Here is a 21,368-nt window from a genome sequence, read left to right as displayed (position 1 = left end):
AATAAAGTGGATTTTTGGTAAATTCCATGTTTTTTAGGTAAGTCTAGATGTTTAGAACATTATTAGGGTCCCTAGGAGTTTGTAGAGTCCATTTGCAATCAAATTTGCAATAAAACTTGTCTTAGCGCAAAAATTGCAAAAAGTTGCTTAGCAACTTTTGCAATTTTCTTGACAACTTTTCAAAATCTAACTCCTAACGGCTAGAACTATTTGAATCGTCAGTGCCATTAGCTCCAAGTGTGTGGGTGAACCCTAGTGACACACTTTTTGTAGCCACGGAGACCCTCTGTCATTCGCGGCCACCTCATGCCAAGGAGTCCCCAAGGTTCTCTAAGTGCATTTTGAGGTTGATCTTTTGAGGGTCATAACTCGAAGCTCGTAAGGGCTATCGATAAACTGTCAAACACTATAGGATAGTTGTGTTGAGGCCTAAAATAACCAATCTCATTTTCAAGAGATCACATTCCATTTGGATTCGGCACAACGATCTCGCACGATGCCAAAACTTGCAGTGTGCCTTAGTTCATAGTTGCACGACAGCGTAACTTTGAAACCGTTGATCTTGACATTGAATCATCAGCGCCATTGGCTCTGGATGGGCAGGTGAACCCTAGTCACACCCTTGTTCTGGCCACAGAGACCATCCATCATTTGCAGCTACCCTGTACCGATGAGTCTCCAAGGTGCTCTAAGTGTATTTCGAGGTCGATCTTTCAAGGGTCATAACTTGAAGCTCGTGAGGGCTATCGATGAACTATCAAATGCTATAGGACACTGATGCTAATGCCTAAAATAAACTATCTTATTTTTGAGAGATCACATTCCATTTAGATTCGGCATAGTGATCTTGCTCGATGCCAAAACTCGCGATGTGCCTTAGTTCATAGGTGCATCACAGCATAACTTTGAAACCACCGATCTTGGCATCCAATTGTTAGTGCCATTAGCTTTGGATGGGTGAGTGAACCCTAGTTACACCCTTTTTCTAACCATGGAGACCATCCATCATTTGCGACTACCCTGTACCGAGGAGTCTCCAAAGTGCTCTAAGTACATTTCGAGGTAGATCTTTCGATGGTCGTAACTCGGACCTTGTGAGGGTTATTGATGAACTATTGAATGCTACAAGATGGTGATGCTAAGACCTAAAGTAACCTATCTCATTTTTGAGAGATCACATTCCATTTGGATTTGGCAAAGCGATCTCGCTCGATGCCAAAACACCCAGTGTGCCTTAGTTCATAGGTGCACCACAGCGTAAGTTTGAAACCGCTAATCTTGGCATCGAATCATCAGCACCATTAGCTCTGGGTGGGCGGGTGAACCCTAGTCACACCCTTATTCTGGCCACAGAGACCATCCATCATTTGTGGCCACCACGTACCGAGGAGTCTCCATGGTTCTCTAAGTGCCTTTTGAGGTCGATATTATGAGGGTCATAGTTCAGAGCTCGTGATGGCTATTGATGTACTATCGAATTCTATAGGACAGTGATGTTGAGGCCTAAAATAACCTATCTCATTTTCAAGAGATCACATTCCATTTGCATTCGGCACAATGATCTCGCTCGATGCCAAAACTCATAGTGTGCCTCAGTTCATAGATGCACCATAGCGTAACTTTGAAACCCCTGCTCTTGGCATCGAATCGTCAGTGCCATTAAGTCAGGATGGGCGGGTGAACCCTAGTCACACCCTTGTTTTGACCATGGAGACCATCCATCATTTGCGGCCACCTCATACTGAGGAGTCTCCAAGGTGCTCTAAGTGCATTTCGAGGTTGATCTTTCGATGGTCATAACTTGGACCTCGTGAGGGCTATTGATGAACTGTCAAATGCTACAGGATGGTGATGTTGAGACCTAAAATAATCTATCTCATTTTTGAGACATCACATTCCGTTTGGATTCGACACAATGATCTCGCTTGATGCCAAAACTCGCAGTGTGCCTTAGTTCATAGGTGCACCACAGCGTAACTTTGAAACCGTTGATCTTGGCATCGAATTGTCAGGGCCATTAGCTATGGATGGGTAGGTGAACCCTAGTCACACCCTTATTCTATCCATGGAGACCATCCATCATCCGTGGCCACCCTGTACCGAGGAGTCTCCAAGGTGCTCTAAGTGCCTTTTGAGGTCGATATTCTTAGGATCATAGCTCAGAGCTCGTGATAGTTATCAATGAGCTGTCAAATGTTATAGGATGGTGATGCTGAGGCCTAAAATAACCTATCTCATTTTTGAGAGATCGCGTTACATTTGCATTCGGCACAGCGATCTCCCTCAATGCCAAAACTTGTAGTGTGCCTTAGTTCATAGGTGCACCACAACATAACTTTGAAACCGATGATCTTGGCATCAAATCGTCAGCGCCATTAGCTTCGGGTGGGTGGGTGAACCCTAGTCACACCCTTGTTTTGGCCATGGAGACTATCCATCGTCTGCGGCCACCCTGTACCAAGGAGTCTCCAAGGTGCTCTAAGTGCCTTTCGACATCGATCTTTCGATGGTCATAACTCGGACCTCATGAGGGCTATTGATGAATTGTTAAATGCTACAAGACAGTGATGCTAAGACCTAAAATAATATATCTTATTTTCGAGAGATCACATTCTGTTTGGATTCAGCATAGCAATCTCGCTCGATGCCAAAACTTGTAGTGTACCTCAGTTCATAGGTGCACCGCAATGTAACTTTGAAACTGCTGATCTTGGCATCAAATCATCAGTGTCATTAGCTCTGGATGGGTGGGTGAACCCTAGTTTCACCCTTTTTTTAGCCATGGAGACCATCCATCATTTGCAGCCACCCCGTACCGAGGAGTCTCCAAGGTGCTCTAAGTGCATTTCGAGGTCGATCTTTCGAGGGTCATAACTCGGACCTCTTGAGGGCTATCAATGAAATGTCAAATGCTACAAGACGGTGATATTAAGGCCTAAAATAACCTATCTCATTTTTGAGAGATCACATTCCATTTGCATTCGGCACAGTGATCTCGCTCGATGCCAAAACTCGCAGTGTGTCTCAATTCATAGGTGCACCATAGTGTGACTTTGAAACCATTGATCTTGGCATCGAATTGTTAGTGCCATTAGCTCTGGGTGGGTGGGTGAACCTTAATGACATCCTTGTTCTAGCCACGGAGACCATCCATCATCTGCGGCCAACCCATATCGAGGAGTCTCCAAGGTGCTCTAAGTGCATTTTGAGGTCGATATTTTGAGGGTCATAACTTAGAGCTCGTGAGCGCTATCAATGAATCGTTGAATGCTAAAGGATGGTGATGGTGAGGCCTAAAAAACCCTATCTCATTTTTGAGATATCACATTCCATTTGCATTCTGCACAGCGATCTCGCTCGATGCCAAAACTTGTAGTGTGCCTTAGTTCATAGGTGCACCACTGCGTAACTTTGAAACCGTTGATCTTGACATCGAATCATCAGCGCCATTAGCTCTGGGTGGGCAGGTGAACCTTAGTGACACCCTTGTTCTGGCCACGGAGACCATCCATCATTTGCGGCCACCCCATACTGAGGAGTCTCCAAGGTGCTCTAAGTGCATTTTGAGGTCAATATTTCGAGGGTCATAACTTAGAGCTGATGAGGGCTATCAATGAACCGTTGAATGCTACAGGATGGTGATGTTGAGGCCTAAAATAACCTATCTCATTTTTGAGAGATCACATTCCATTTTTATTCGGCACAGCGATCTCGCTGGATGTCAAAACTCATAGTGTGCCTCAGTTCATAGGTGCACCACAGTGTAACTTTGAAACTGCTGATCTTGGCATCGAATTGTTAGTGCTATTAGTTCTAAGTGGGTGGGTGAACCTTAGTGATACCCTTGTTCTGGCCACGGAGACCATCCATCGTCCACGACCACCCCATACCAAGGAGTCTCCAAGGTGCTTTAAGTGCATTTTGAGGTTGATATTTTGAGGGTCATAACTCAGAGCTCGTGAGGGCTATCAATGAACCATTGGATGCTACAAGATGGTGATGATGAGGCCTAAAATAAGTCGGAGCTCATGAGGGCTATCGATGAACTGTCCAGTCAAGTCTCTTAAGTTGAGATATTTTGAAGTTATGTTGAAATTGAAAAGTTTGAGTATGAGGATAGTAACAAAGTGAAGTGCTAGTTATCAAAGATTATGAATCCATGAATGACTTGGTAGTTGGGAATAGAAGCCAAGAGTTAGTTTCAAGGTTGAAGGTGGAGTTTAAAATCAAATTTGGGGTTATTTGAACCTTGTGTAGGAGATTGACAAGTGTGTTTATGTCATGATAGCACTTCAAATTATATATTGCATCCTAATTTGATAATAAAGGTTGTTAAAATGTTATTAAAAAATTATTGCATTTGAATCGAATATAGCAAACATAATCAAAATTAATGATATTCCATAAACATGAACAATACACATGATCCACGATAAATTGAACAATACTAGATACTAAATTAATATGTATATCATTGTGCACATAAATGACAAAAATATATATCAAAATATATGTATCTATAGATAAAATTTTACACAATTATATATCAAAGATCATGTATCCATAGACAAAGTACTCAAATATATATCAAAATACATAGATCCATATACAAAATGTGGCTGATCATGCCATCAAAATGTGTATAATATCAATGTTTCTATATACAATGTGGCATATGCCATCTCCAAATGTCTCATGATGCATCCTATGACAACTATACTATCCTAGGGTGCTGGTGGATGATCAAAATGTAGCCTCTTTGCTGGACTAAGTGGATCAGATGCCTCCTACATAAACAAAAAAGGAAAACCCAAAGTTAGACTACTAAATTTATATGATTCTACGTATCTAACATTGAATTACTCAAATGCACAATGATCTTTTTTGTCATGGAGATTAATACTATCAAAATTTCATAATAAATAACTCTCTCGTCGACCTCCTGTACCAGTTAGGATTCTCCGAAATGTTGATGTTAAAAAAACATACACAATCAAACCCAGAAGCGAATACAAAATGTTGGTACCTCTCTGATTGTGGGTTGTATATGTTCAAATACCTTTGTCAGATGAATCTACAATTTAAACTATAAAATTATAATTCATAGCATGCTAAATTTATAACATATTTAATCATGAATTCAAACTACAACTTACTATTGTATGCTCCTCCTCAGGAGTGAGTGGCTTTGTCATCAAATCTACATAACTCTCCTATCGGACCTCATGTGCACTAGGAGTCTCCTATGAGATACAAAATAGTAGTTGTTAATATCACAAAAATTAGTTTTGAATTTATTTATGAAGATAAAGATAATAAAAAATAAATGATACTTATACATACAATGGGGCTCTCAGTGCAAATGGAAATCCCTGATGGTCTATGACGTAGAATCTGTATAGGCTCATCACCAGTAGCGATGCCCTATATACAATAAAGAATGTAATTAAATGGGATTACCACAAACATTTTACAAGAATGCATCGATATTTAATCAAATAGAAAGCGCCTAATTACCTTTCCTTTGTCAATGTGTGCTAGCTCATCCCTCACACTTTGTCCCCCTAGGATAGGTGCTACCTGCAAGATAAAAGAAAGATTAGCAACCATACATGCTACAATATCAAATAGAAAAAAAAAATGCGAACACAACATAATGTACCGTAGATGTCTCAAGGCCAAATGAAATGGCCAAGAGTGTGGCATCATCAATCTATTTGAGCTCCTCCTCGGTCATCAACTAAACATGAATGAAGATCACATACATATAAAAGTCAATATGGCTTAAAAATTAAAATTACTCTATTATAAAAATTAACTTTAAATCACATATGTCATAACAAAAAAAATATAGATGTACCAACATTGAAGGAGTCTGTGCCTCTGCATTCCCCTCCTCTCTTGTATTAGGGTATGTAGCCTCTGCCTGTGTGTTTGGTGTATCCTTGTCTAATACAAAATGATACTCAGGAAGATCACCTATAGGACCCAGGCAAATATTCTTGCACGTAATGCAAGTGTGAGGCACACAAATGTGTGATGAGCTAGCCAATGATGAACTGGCACCAGCATCATCAACACAAGGAGGTAGGACTGACCTAGCTTGAGATATCATTAGGCTACTTAGCCTATGAATGGCTCTGATGGTCTGAGAGCTAGCCTCTATCATAATATCTAGATGCTGCACTCGAGGAGGAGGGGAGATATCAGTGCGAGGAACAAAAGTGCCAGCTTTTTTCCACTGGGAAGAGGGTCTATCCTGAAGAGCACCTAGTCCTAAGCCCATGTTGGGCTTCATGCTCCAATAGTTCACTTTAAGTTTCAACACAAATTCAGCATATAATTTTCTAAGGAAATAAAATGGTATGTCTAAATTTCCATGTGGAGGGATATCAAAGACCATCCACCAGCAATTCCAAAAGTTTGTACGTATGGCGTCATTTGTGCACCATTTAATCGATAGTTTAGATTTTTTTGGGTCAACTGGTAAACCCATTTTCGGGTTCGCAAAAAGGCTAGCCAAATCATCTTTGCTTATGTTGAGGGCTGCAACCTCATCATAATCCAAACCATCATCAAACATCTCGTGCATTTGATCATGCCAATGAAGAGTGACATTTTGTTAGTTTGTAAGGGTTTCAATGTTATCCACTATGGTGTTTAACATGGATAACATAGGAGCCAATGCGGGTACATTATTATATGTTCTATGCAAACCTCTCAACTCGGTGAGATTTTCATTTATCAAATCCTCGATTCGAGGAGGGTTTTGAGGGGGTAGAGGATCGTTTGGTGGATGGTTTTGTGGGGGTACAGGATCATTTGGTGGGGGGTTATGAGGAATATTATTCCTTGCCTCAGTGTCATCATTCTAATCAGCCATTCCTATTGAATTGCAAAACGTAATATATATTTAAAAAAACCTTAATTTTAACCTTTTTTTTTCAAAAAAAACCCTAGATTCAACTAAAACAAAAAAAATCATGCTAAAATCTATTGAATTTAGATTAAAAATGAGTTAAAAAAATAAAAAAACATACCTTAACATCCGATATCCGATCGCGCGCTAATACTAGCCCCCAAAATATGAGAAATAAGGGCCTGCGGGTCTGGTCTTTTTTTATGTAATGTCACAGATATCAGATATCCGATATTATATCAGATATCTGATCCGCCACATATCTTATATTTTATATATAAGCTATAACATATATAACATATAACATATATCTTATATTTTATATGATATTTTATATATAAGATATTACATTATATTATATTTTATATTATATTATATTATTATAATATAATATTATTATATTATATTATATTTTATATATTTTTATATTATATTATATATATATATTATTACATTAATATATATTATAATATAAAATATTATATTATATTATTATATTAATATAATATAATATTATTATTATAATGTATTATATTATATTATATTATTATAATATAATAATATTATTATTTTACAATATTATATGATTATAATATAATAATAATAATAATATTTTTATATTATTATAATATAATAATAATAATTTTATATGATTATTGCATATCCGATATATAATCGGATATCCGATAATATTGGATATCTGATAACGCTTAGCCTTTCCTTCCAGGGTTGGTACCTAGATAGGTGGAAAAAAGTCAAAGCAGATTTTGAAGCACTTTTAGACGTGTTCAAACTCTATTTTTTTCACATTGCCACTTTTTGGCACACCATGATCCTGCACATACCCATCTCCATTCTCCACCAACTCTCTAATGAAATGATATCTAATCTCTATGTGCTTACTTCTCCCATGGAAGATTGGATTCTTAGATAGTGCAATTGAGGAGATGTTGTCACAAAATATTGTGGTGCCATCCTCTTGCCTTTCTTTTAAATCTATCAAGATCCTCATTAACCAAATAGCTTGACATGCTACTGCATTTGCTGCTATGTATTTGGCCTATGTTGTAGATTGAGCAACAATAGGTTGCTTCTTGGATGCCCATATGGAACATGTATCTAGAAGTGCTCTTCCTATCATCTAAACTTCTAGCCCAATCACTATCTGTATGATCAACCAACTTAAAATCATTACCTACATTATACAAAATCCCAAATCCCTTGGTACCATTCACATACCTTAGGATCCTCTTTCTCGCTTGCCAATGGAAATCCTTTGGTGTTTCCATAAATCTAGAAATCAAACTTACTGCATGCATTATGTCAAGCCGAGTTGCCATCAAATATATTAAGCTTCCAACCATACTTTTTTATAGTGTTGGATTCACACTTTTGGTGCAATCTTCCTTGCTCAACTTTAGATCTACTGCTATTTGTGTTGGGGCTAAATTACTATTCTTCATTTTGAATCTTTCCAAGATCTACCTTGCATACTTTTCTTGAGAGATGAAGATGCCATCATGCATTTGTTTTACTTCTATGCCTAAAAACTACTTCAAGAGACCTAGATCTGTCATCTCAAACTCATTCTTCATGGCCTCTTTGAACTCGCCAATTAGAAAATTATCATTTTTGGTGAAGATTAAATCATCTATATACAAGACAACAATCAACACTTTATCATTTGCTGCCTTGATATAGAGAGTGGGCTCACCGTCACTTTTGCTAAAGTCATTGCTCATCAAATATGAGTCAATCCTACTATACCATTCATGTGGAGCTTGCTTGATCCCATAAAGAGCTCTCTTCAATCTATACATCTTTTGTTCTTCACCTAAAACTTCATAACAAGGTAGTTGCTCCACATAAACCTCTTCTTTCAATACACCATTCAAGAAGGTGAACTTCACATCCATTTGATATACCTTCCATTTATGTTGGGCTACAATTGCTATGACAGCACACATGGTTTCCATTCTTGCAACTGAAGCATATGTCTCATCATAGTCTCTTCCATATTGTTGTTTATAGCCTTTGACCATTGAATGTGCCTTATGCCTAACTATTTTTCCTTCAACATTGCACTTGGTCTTGTAAACCCATTTTACTCCAATTACTTGCTTCTTTGGAGACAAAGTAGTTAACTCCCATGTTTCGTTTCTCTCAATAGCATCTATTTCCTCATCCATGGCATTACACCATTTTTCTTCTTTCATAACTTCTTCAAAGTAAATTAGATCACTATGAGAAAATAATGCAAAATTAACACTCATCATAATCTTCCTCATACCTTTCATCTTGGTATATCTCCCTTAGACTCTTAGTCTTTCTTCATAATAGGGAGGTGAGAGTGGGATCTAAATTTTTAGTATTGTTGCTACTTTTCTATACATTTTGTACACCAATCTGAAGCTATCTAGAGCTATCTGGGGCTGAATCTCTGACTATCATTTGTTTCTTGCCTTTTTTACTTTCTTTGCAATCATCAATATTTGCTACTCCATCATCCTACTCATCACCAATGTCTTCCTCTTCCTCATCAATACTTGGCACTTTGCTTGAAGTGCTTGAAGATATATTAACCAAGCCATCCCATGACTGGTTTTCAAGAAACTCCACATCTCTTGAAATGATGATCTTCTTGGTGATTGGATCATATAACCTATAAGCTTTTGATTTTGAGCTATAACCCATGAAGATACACTTCACACCTTTGTCATCTAGCTTTTGCCTTTGTTCCTTTGGCACATGTGCATATGCTACACATCTGAACACCCTCAAGTGTTCAACTATATATTTTTTCTTTGACCAAACCTCAAGAGAAATTTTGTCACTAACTAACTTTGTGGGACTCCTATTTATCAAATATATTACTATTGCTATAGCTCCTCCCCAATATTTAGTTAGGAGCCCTTTTTCTTTCATCATTCTTCTAGCCATTTCAACAATGGTCCTATTTTTTCTCTCAACCACTCCATTTTCCTACAAAGTATAATTGGTTGTAAGCTCTTTCTTTATGTCATTCCGCCTACAAAAATTTACAAACAAATTGGAGGTATACTCCCCTCCTCTATCCAACCTAATGACCTTAATATAATTTCCACATTCCTTTTCAGCCAATGCTTTAAATTCAACAAATTTATTAAATGCTTCAGATTTTCTTTACAAAAATACACCTATGTCCTATGACTAAAATCATCTATGAGTGTCATAAAATAAGTACTCCCCACAATAGAAGTAGTTTGCATAGGGCCTACTAAATCAAAATGCACCAACTCTAATAGTGCTCTAGCCCTTCTAGAATTTCCAGAATTAAAGGGAAGCCTATGTTGCTTACCCAAAATGCAAGCCTCGCACTTGTCATATGAATCTACTATGCTTGGCAAACCATCTATCATTCTTTTCTTGGACAACAAATTTAAACCAGCAAAGCCAAGATATCCATATGTTAGATGCCAAAGCTTGGAGGGGTCTTCAATTATACTCCTAAGAGTTGATTGTTGATGTACTATTGTACATGCATGCTTGGGAGGTGCAACATTGAATTTAGAAGAGAAGTATGTCTCTATCCTCAAAGGAAACATCCAATTCTTTGTCATTTAGACTAATGCAAGTAATCTATTACTCCCATCCTTCTCATGAATGACACACTTGTCATTTTTCATCAGCACCTTGTATCCATTTTGAATGAGTTGTCCAACACTCATCAAGTTGTGCTTCATACCAGGGGCAAAATATACATTTTGTATCTCCTTCTCACCTTGCTTATGTCGACCATGATAGATCCTTTGCCCACTATGAGAATGGTTCCATTATTTCCCATCTTAATTTCAGACTTAAAAGTCTTATCAATGAAAGAAAATAAACTTTCATTAGCACTCATGTGGTTGCTACAACCGTTGTCCAAATACCATACTTCAGCATTGCCTTCTTCACCAATGTTACACACGATGAAGGCTGCGGGATTGTTTACATTAGCCACATTTGTATTTTTCTTTGACTAATCATCTTGTTTTTTCTAGCATTCACTAGCATAGTGCCGATACTTATGATAGTAGTAGCATTCAACATTGCTCCTATCAGAGTTGTAGTTCTTCTTACCTCCTTTAGAGCTATTTTAAGAGGTGCTTGCTCCCTCTTGGTTGCTTGCTAATCCTAAGCTTTCTGCACTAGCATTCCTTTGACCATTCCTTCCACGACCTCTAGTTCTTGAGCCTCTACTGGAGCCATTTTTTCCTTTCCCCCTACCTCTTGAATTCTCTTGAGCCTTGAAAGACTACTCTTCGGAAGCTGTTGTTGATTTGTTTATCCACTACTCATAGGTTTGGAGAATACCCATCAACTCATCCATTGTCAAAGTGGTGAGGTCCTTTGCCTCCTCAATGATCATCACAAGATTGTCATATTTATGAGGTAAACTCCTCAATATCTTTTCCACAATCCTCTACTCTTCATAATATTCTCCATTTGATTTAAGCTGGTTTATCAAACTGGAGATTCGTGAGCTGAACTCTGCAATGGGTTCATTGTCTTTTCTCTGAAGGCTCTCAAATTCCCTTTTGATTTGTTGTAGTTTCACTACTCTAACCTTATCAGTCCCCTTGAAGTTCGTCTCATGCATATCCCATGCTTCCTTTGCATAATTTGCTGCTGCAATCTTGGCGAAGATTGTCTCCGTCATTGCTACCTCAATCAGACTAAATGTCTTAGCATCCTTTCTCCTTGACTCCTTCAACTGAGTCTTTTGATTGTTGGTGAGGGCCACATATTGAGCTGGGTCTATCACATCATTGAACCCAATAACTACAAACTCCCACAAATCATTAGCTACCATTATGTTTTTCATTTTCTTTGCCCAAATGTCATAATTTTGTCCATTAAAGGACAGTGGCTACTCCCATACCTTTCCTGCATCTCATGCCATGTCTCCTACAGAATAAACTTAAATACCTTGAAAAAAGAATGCCCAAACTCACAAGGATGTAGGAGCAATCAGCTTTGATACCATGTAAAATATTTCAAAATAGGAGGATAACTTGTGTGTTAACCCCACACGACTCGGCCAATGAAGGACCAAAACACTCGATCGTCAAAGAACCTACTCAGCACATGCACAAACTAAGAGCATGCCAAGTAATGTTAACACCTGTCATGGTAGTATGTTAACAAACCAAGAGCATGCTGAGTAAGGTTAACACCCATCGCAGTAGCGTGTTAATCCACACGAAAAACACAAACAACATTCCACAACAAATGTAAAAAGTAAGAATAGAGTGTTGCTCTATTTTGCCTCAGACCAAGAACCCAACGGAATAAACAAGGAAGGAGACAACACAAGTGCAATAGGCAGGAAGTATGCAAGATTGTTTGCTTGCTTTCTATTAACCATAAATGAACTATTACATAACATAAATGTAAAAACTACAACTAACTACAACTGTTGCGCATGAAATAAACTTGCAGCAAGTATAGTTGCATACAAAAGACCTAGAGCAATGACTGCTTCAATAGGACAAACTCTCATAAGTGCTACTGCACAAAATAATCAAAGAAACGTTCTCTGCTGCTACTGCTGCAAAAACTCTGACTCTGTATGAGAACGAATGAATGGTTATGGAATGAATGACATTCCCTCTCTTTTGTCTTCCTGCTGTCCACTTAAAATTTCCCCCTCTTTTCCAAATTTGAACTCACCTACCACCGTAAATGCATATGACTGTTGGAGCTGGATACGGGATGTCAGATTGGTAGGTGGGCATGGGTCAACCAAAAATATATTAAATATTCCAAGATGAAATACGATTAAATGGAAAAGTTTGACAAAAACATTAGTTCTGCGACAAGGACTAATAAGAATGAATATAGATCTTTGTACTAAGAAAACAACACTAGAAATTGGAAAATTTGTCATACATAACATCTGAAGATAGATAACATTAGAAATGAAACATTCGGAAATACATATCGTGCTGTTCTAAATTCCTCGTTTCAAGATTGATAATGTGAGGAAAACCTTTAGCATAAACTAGAGACCTAAGAAAACAACTCCCAAGTGCACTATTACTAAACATTTAGAAGCAGACTTTACAGGTGACTTCATGAACTTTACCCCTAGTATAGTTCCCCTCTTTAGATAACATTTGGTAGTAGTACGTTAACCTTTAGCCCACCTAAACACTAACTGTTCCAATCTGTAATTTTGACCTTTTCAATTCCTGTCTCCTTACCTGTTTTACATTTTTCCTCCATTTGTTTTCCTCGCTCTTTCTTTCATCTTTTCTTCTGCTATCCTCATCTTCTTTCTCCTTGATGGTTTTGTCCTCAACTTTCTTAGTCACAGCAGAGTCGGATTGTTCTCCACACCCCATGTGACCTAGCAACACCCACAATTGAGTCAAAAATTGCCCCCCAGTAACAAGGCACTGTGCATGGAACTCAGCTTTGTTATAGACAGCAATATATAACAACAAAGCAGCCCAGTAATCAGCTAACAATTCCCACATCTTTTCTCTCGTTTCTATCTTAAGCAGCTTGCGAGCTAGTTTTGTGCCTTTGCCTAGCTTGCTTTCTGTTCTGAATACTTTGTTCAGCTCCTTGACATTTCTGTACTTACCTTTCACAAGCTCGCGATGAAGTTTCATGTAAGCCATCCTTGCGGTGTCCGGGTGGAGAGGCAAAAGATTGGGATGGGACAACAGAAGATATGCACAATACCTTGATAGAATTGTACTCACATTGAAATTTCGGCTATCCTCTTTTCCCTCATGCTCGCAAATTGCGGTAGCTATATGCAATGCCAAAATGACGTTGTCCAGGTCCATTTCTGACATCCACTGCAGGTCTGAGGCATATTTATTTTCAAATAAGCACTGATGAGGGGCATACACCCTTTCTCTGCATCTTGCAATTTCTTCTTCTGGGGGACACAGATCTTTCAGTTTTTTAAAGATGAATTCTTTCAGATCATCTGGTACAGACATCCTCTCGATATGTTTATTTCTAATGTAAGTACTTACAAAACTATCAGGCAATTTCCATACGTGGGAGGACCTTGTCTTTAAGCAGGTATCTATCATACTGTACTGATGGATCTGGTTACTCCAGTACTGATCTCCAAGCATCATCCTAACTTTCCCGAGTAAAGCAATAATGTTCTTGGTTATAATGCAGATGTGGTGACCTTTATGTTGAACCTTCATGCAAATCAACCGCACCATAGCCCAATCGGACAGAATAATTCTACACAGGTGATAAATCTCCATGAAAAACGCTACAGAAAGGAGAACATACATTATGGTTCTTTGCACTCGCTGGAATATATCCTCTTTGATCTTACTGAAAATCAGAAAGCCAGCAACGGCTAGGAAACAGGCGCTGAGAAAGCGCCTAAGTGCTCCATATAGACTGAATGCTGTGAGACTTGACTTAGAGAACAGAAAATCATACACGAACTTTAATTCCATCTCCACTATTTTGAACAACTTGTGAGCGGTCAGATGGTCATTAAGAAACAGTCTTCTGGTTTTTTGTCGAGGCCCTTCATTGAAGTAAAGACCCACGAACCTGCGCTTATACAACTTAAACAATGCATAAGACAAACAGAGCATGTAGTCATCCGTTGCTCTATTAACCTCATGTTCGCAGACATCTTTAATGGTGACTATACCATTTCCTTGCAGCAAAGATTTCCAGCTTGTATATTCGTACCTCTCGTTCTGAAGCTTATCGTAAAGAATCTTCTCCCCCATGACCGGGTAAATGTAACTTTCAAGTTTACTATTCACTTCCTTCACTATATTTTCTTCAGAATTCACAGTCGGCGCTGCTATCTCCATTCCACTACTCACTTCCCGTGCTATCTCTTCTTCATGCTTCATTATCATATCAATTGGCTGAGTAGAATTAACTATCTGAGAGTAGCTGGCAAATGCTAATGCAACAGTCCTTTCAGCATACTTGCAAAAACCCGCAATTTGTACAAGAATGGATGCCCAGAGTAGATATCCTGTAAATGCTGATACATATATTACATATACTGCAAGTGAAACATGATAGAGCATATAAAAACCATGTCTTAACCAGAGCTCGTTGTCAGCTGGAGAGTAAGCAGTGATTGCATCCGGACCTCCAAGATGAACGAGCAAGAGAGGAGCCCATATACCATATGTTTCATTACGAGCATAATGCATCATGGTACCCAATGCAGAGATAGCAATTGCATCAGCAGAAATGTAAGCAACCCACACAATGAACCGCAAAATTGGATTCGAGCTTCGATATCTACGAGCACCACAAACAACCAGAAGAATCTGAAGCAGCATGCTAGTTAGCACCAGTACTCCTATTAACCAGTCAAGTGGAATTCGAAGGGCCAAATCCTTCAAAGCGTGTACATCCATACCTGCAGTTGAAACAAACACGCAATTTCCCTTTCTACTCTTCTCTTCCTTTACTCAATGTTTACCCACATCGGCCTGTTTATAAATCGAGTTTTTAAGCTAAGCGTCTTATTTTCAAAAGCACCGCCAATTACCTTTGACTGCTGGGACAGACTCTTTCACTGGGAATTCCCAAACAGATTCCAGAAACAATTCTTAGTCTTATATTTCTATCTTGGCAGTCAAACGGTCCTTACCAAAAGCATATGGTCAGGTTTAAATCTAGATGTAATGTTTAAATTAGCATGTGCATGCTAAATGCTTTATTTTATTGAATGTTTAAGAAGATTATACCAGTTTATATCATTTGAATATTTTTATTGTATTTGTTTATATGTTTATTTACTATTTTAAAATTTAATATATACAAATTTTCTTTTTCTTTTTCATTTTTCTAACTTGTAAGCTTTTACTTTGCAATCATACTTAGTAATTGACAACACTCATTTATGTTGTATTTAACAATGTCTAAAAATTTAAGAAGATTCATTTGACATTTTAAATAGTTATTTTTTCATAAATGTATATAACTGATACATGTTTACAAGACTTTGAAGAGGGGAATTCTCAACTTTCAAATCTCCCTTAAAGCATCAATCATATGTCCAAGCATGAATGCACATATCACATTTATGTTTTACATATACACTTAGAAAGAGACAATAATATGAAAAACTATGCACATAGCCAAACTTATTTAATAAACACATATTTTTTGATATATGCTACTGCTCATTCAAATATAACCAAGTAATGAAGTATTACTACATGTCACAAAATTATGTAAAAATAAAATCATTGACCCTTAAATTTATATTGGATACCAAGTTTTTGCTTTATTAAATATTTGTTGAGTATTAATAATTATTTTGTCTCTAACACGTAAATTAATAATTAATGTTTATAATACAACATCTTAAGTGGTCCAAAACAACTTTATAGTGTGTTCAACCATATCATCTATGTATATGTAAGCTAAATTGATATTTAAGTGTGAACTTATAATAAGTCAATTTATGTGTTGCCCAAGGCTCAACCAATAATACACAACATCATGTCCATACATTAAACAACATGAATCTCCAACATGCTCCATTCCTCCATCAAGATGCCTCCAATAAATCCCTAGTAGCCACCATCTCAAGCATGAAAATCTATCATCATTCAATATGCCAACTATAGAAAAAAGGATGAAGGAAAAGATACACGATTAGAATAGCACAATCTTCAATGATTACAAAATTAGAACTAATGGATCAGGTTGAAGAGAAATATCATTACAATTTGTTATCAATATTTAAAGACTAATACAGATGTATTAACCATATTGATAGCATAGTCCATGTAAACCAACATTATTTAATAAGGGATATAATGATAATAAAATGAAAGGGTGGAAACTCTTAATCTGATGTAGTAATAAGATAAGCCATGATGAACCAACATAAGGTAGTGAAAACAAGGAAAAATCAAACAAAGCTTTGATGTATATGCTTTCAAATCACTCTATTTGTATGAAATGAATTTTTATTTGGATACATGAGTCAAGGGTGACATGATAATAAATTAGGGCTTAGATTAAAATAAGTGAACAAGAAAATGGTCAACATGGACTATTTTAAAATTCAAGCTTCTCATGCGGGTAAGAACTATAGGGAAATTGTCTCAAAAAAAATGCCTAGAAATTTTTCCATACCCAATAGACAATCTACATAAAAGCTAGTTAGAAAGAAATACATTTAGATGTTATTCATTTTTCCTATTTAGAATTAGTGTAGATGTAGGTAACCTAGGGGAAAGGTATGTAATTGAAGATGGATTTTTGTTTACGTTGATACATTTATAAAAATAATATACCGAGACTGGTCGTTTAATTTAGGGGACTGGGATAAAACTATGAAATAAAAAAACAAAAATAAAGGTAATCAAGCTATAGTAGAAAGAACCACAAATAGATCACTTGATTGATTAAGAACCACAAATGAGAAGGTCAATGTAAACATTTAAATTTTAAGTTTCATACCTCAAAGAATGATAACTTTGGTGCACTTCTAATGGTAATTGTGGAATTTATTATTGTAGTTTAACCTTTGAATGTTCCTAATGAGTTTATGCCACTAGTTAGAGCACATACATGTTTAAATATCAATAGATCCCTAACCTTGTAGGGTAGGTGCCTATTATAAATGAACAAATTTATAACCCCTATAGTTAGATGGCACTTACAAATTTTAACACCAATCATATATTTTTTCTAAAATAAAATTTAGTATTATTAATATAAGAACTAGATATTATTTAATAAGAATTTGAATATTTAGATTAGGTGTTTTAAATTTTGGAATGAGAAATTTTAGTAATACATTTAATTTTTCTATGCGGGTGAAATTTACTAAGCCCTAATTATCATGAAGACACACAATAGAATTAGTTTGAAGAAATCAAGAAGAATCCAATGAAAATGATATAAAGGGATCCTTTGAGGCTTGGGTATAAAATTAGGGACTATATATTCTCTAACAACCCAAAGAGTAAATTCTACTAGATAAAAATCATCTTTCAAGGAAATAATTATAGGTGGACAATGGTGTGCCTTCCTTGGTTGTAAATGGAATCAAAATATTAAATGAAGAAAACACTCTAATTTAGTTTACACTATGGGAAAAAGCCTAGATCTATGTCACATTTTAGGATCTCTAAACCTATTTTGTTCAAATCTCATTTCTCTGCCAAAAATCATTTTTTTTCAAAAACTAAAAATACCATTTATAGATCCTAGTGTTAATATCATCATTATATGACTTTCATATTGTTTTGATTAGTTATAATATGTTATAATTTAAAATTTACTATAAGTAGGTATTTTTGGAAGTTTATTGGGAAACTGAGATACTGAGAGGAGTGGGGGGTGGGATGAATTAGGGTCACTAAGACATCAACCTTTAAAACAACCTAATTGCATTCACCACATTATCCATCTCATATCTGTTAGAAATAGGAATTACTGAGAGGGAGGGGGGTGAATTAGTAATCTACAAACTTTAGTCGCCAACGAGATATTATTTATTACTTTGAACCATACATAAGAGAGTAAATAAGTAATGTTGAAAAGTAACAGTAACCATGTACAAAGATAACTCATAACACCATATTTTTTTAATTAGGGAAACCCTGGCCAAGAGAAAACTTGGGTGGAGATGATACCCACTAGATAATATACTAATATATATGTTCCTTGTTAGAGGATGGACCCTATTAGGAGTCAATGGGAAAATTCAATATAGAGAGTCCCTGTTAGGAGACTTTGAGTCCCTATTAGGAGATTCCAACCCTATTAGGAGTTTTTGTATAGTAGGTGTAAAAAGAGCTCACTACCCAAACATGCACTACCAATTACAAGAAGAGGTCACTACCCAAACAAGTAATTAGTCTTTCGGATATATAGGTGTTGTAACTTCTTTCTTGGCTGATTTTTGATCATAGCTCAATCTCAAATCACAAAATTAGGTTCTCAAAATTTTGTATATATCGCTTCCACAAAAGTTCACATATCACTTATCACAATACAAAATACATACTTCTTAACATTTGAATTCACAAGATGTCCTTTCCATAAATACCATGCCTTTTCACAAATTGCTGCTAGGTCAGCTAAGACCATAATATACATTTCCAACTTAGAGTAAACATCTAGGATGTCAACCCTAATTGGTCAAGTAATTATTTTTTAAACAAACTAATTCCTTTAGCTTTAATTTTGTTGTTTTGTTTCACTAGTAAAATGCGAATATCTCTTTTTCATATAATTTGTATTGATTTCGAGGGTTATACACATCACATCATCATCAACATTTATAATATCTCCATCTAACTTCACTAATCATAATATGATATTAGTAACAAGTTACATACACTTGTACAATACATTATTGTAAACCAATTTCATACTTAGACAATTTTCTAGGTACCAAAAGCTAAGTATCTTTATTTTCAAGATTTTCTACAAGCATTTACATCATTTTTTTTTCTATAAATGACAACAATTATATATCTTCATTAGCCAATTGTCAACAATCTCCCCCTTTGGCATTGATGGCAACAAAATAGGGAAAATTGGCTAAGTAAAAAAAACTTGTCCAAAACATTATAGTATCAATACATTAATCATCTTTTACAACTTATCCATCGTACGTATACTCCCCCTTTCTATATGATTTTATACCTTACCTTATTTATAATTTTCTTATGCATCTTGTCCCCCTTTGACATCAATGACAAAGGTCAGAATGTCAAAAATTGTCAAAAATTGTTCATCTGTTGTAAAAAAAATTCTATTCATCTGCCTTAGGCTGATAATATCTTCGTTCAATCATTAAAACTTGCCTTGAAACTATTTAAACCTTTTACCCATGTATCCTTGGTTGTTTTAGTAGAAGTGTGAATTGCACATAGGGCATATGATGCAATCTCAAGTGCATTCAGATTGGAGTATAAGAAATTTGAATAGGTGTCCTTGGTTTTGACACATTCCTCCAACTATCTCTCAATAGATGATATCTTTAGAGCAATAGACTCTCTGAATTCAAATAATCTCTTAAAATTTTTATCTTTCTAAAATTCTAGTTTCATGATATCACTATGAACACCGGCCACTTGTCCTTCAAAGTCATCATCTTTGTTGGAAGGTTGTTGTATCTAGCTTGATAGAGCTTCTAGCTCATTCAACTTTTCTTCAATTTTACTGTCAAAATCCTTGGTTAACTTATGAGATAAAGTACACTTAATGTACAATACCTTTCCATCTTGTTAACATCTATGAAGTTCCTTGATACAAGTATCAAGACTTAGCAAATCATTCTTGATGTTCTGACAAATGGGGCTAAATAGATTAGCATCATGAGAAATTTGGGCCTTGGATTCTGCAACATTCAATAAATTCATAAATTCCTCATCAAAAGGCTTTAGCACTACTTGTACCCTCTACTCGGGATCTACCTCTATATGCTTGACTACTAGAGTACTGTGTAATCTATCAGTTACCTCCATTAAGGTTCTTTGTAAGCTTTTTAATTTTCTGTTCTTCTCAATGAGTTTTGTCAAAGATGAGATCAAGTCAGTTTGACCATCATCACTTGTTAGGCTAGCAAGAGAAAGTGGAGTATATGAACTGGATGGTTTAGTTTCATCTTCCCTTTGCTTCTTCTCTGCTACCTCCTTATTTCTTCTCTCTTCTTTCTCTTTCTCTTCCTTTTCATTTATTTCCTTCTCTTTCTTTTCTTCCCCATCTATTGTTTTCTTCTCTTCCTCAACTCTTCTTTTCTTTTCTTCCTCAACTCTTCTTTTCATTTCTTCTACAAGCAATTTCAGCTTGGCTTCTTCAATTTTTCTCTTTTCTACCCCTAATTGCCTCTTTTCCTCTTCAATTAGTTTCAATTGATCTTGAATAACCTCAGCTTGAGATTCAAGCTATTTGAAACTCTCAAAAGGGTTAGTGTCATCAATGTTAATAGTAACATTGCTCTAGTTAATCTACATAGTGTCAGTACCAAAGTTTTAGGTGCAAGTGAAGGTGTTGCCTTTGATTCTATCATCATATGACTAATAGTTATAGCTGTTTCACTCCTTATTTTATCCTTCTCACCCACCTTAAATAGAAATGGTCTCACCTTGTTCCTCAAGTAAGGTGCCAGATTGTTCAACAATTTCTTGACATCTTCCACATCATTTATTTTGCATATTGTCCTTATCATAGACTTTTGAAGTTTTATATCCTCTTCCTGAGCTAGTGCTTTCTTCTCTATAAGTCTATCATTGACTTCCTGATTTATTGTGCCTTCAATATCCTTAAGTTTTAGATTATTAGCAATTATATATCTCGCAGTAGAGATATCAATTTGGTCTTTCTCGATATCATTATATATAGATCATAAAATTTGTTCATCTAAACAAATTTCCCTTCATTTGCACTGGTTGAGTTGATCTTCTTGATCTTCAGCTTCCAAGGTTTCCTT

General features: G+C 36.2%; 2 protein-coding genes across 3 annotated transcripts; both read right to left on the bottom strand.

Annotated features, from left to right (window-relative positions):
• Nucleotides 1–4,682: 4,682 nt before the first annotated feature.
• Nucleotides 4,683–7,161, bottom strand: LOC149561081 (uncharacterized). Of its 2 annotated transcripts, XR_016363394.1 has the most exons (5): nt 5,663–7,161; nt 5,518–5,580; nt 5,344–5,424; nt 5,157–5,243; nt 4,683–4,787 (listed from the first exon to the last, which is right to left on the bottom strand). XR_016363394.1 is itself a non-coding variant. In XM_089823745.1 (4 exons), the coding sequence occupies exons 1-3, from the start codon at nt 5,707–5,709 to the stop codon at nt 5,214–5,216; spliced, it is 303 nt and encodes a 100-aa protein (XP_089679871.1). In that variant the 5' UTR covers nt 5,710–7,161; the 3' UTR covers nt 4,683–4,787; nt 5,157–5,213. The 2 variants fall into 2 exon arrangements, 1 of the variants encoding a protein (XP_089679871.1); XM_089823745.1 differs by having other exon boundaries at nt 5,518–7,161.
• Nucleotides 7,162–12,814: 5,653 nt separating this feature from the next.
• LOC149561080 (uncharacterized) lies at nt 12,815–15,492 on the bottom strand. The gene has a single exon (XM_089824953.1). It carries the CDS (start codon nt 15,316–15,318, stop codon nt 13,090–13,092), a length of 2,229 nt encoding a protein of 742 aa, XP_089681079.1. The 5' UTR covers nt 15,319–15,492; the 3' UTR covers nt 12,815–13,089.
• Between the last annotated feature and the right edge of the window lie 5,876 nt (nt 15,493–21,368).

The sequence above is a fragment of the Cupressus sempervirens genome, chromosome 4 (genome assembly GCF_028749045.1).
Source record: "Cupressus sempervirens isolate cs-2001-9-10 chromosome 4, ASM2874904v1, whole genome shotgun sequence".
NCBI lineage: Eukaryota > Viridiplantae > Streptophyta > Pinopsida > Cupressales > Cupressaceae > Cupressus > Cupressus sempervirens.
This window is presented reverse-complemented; position numbering and strand designations above follow the sequence as displayed.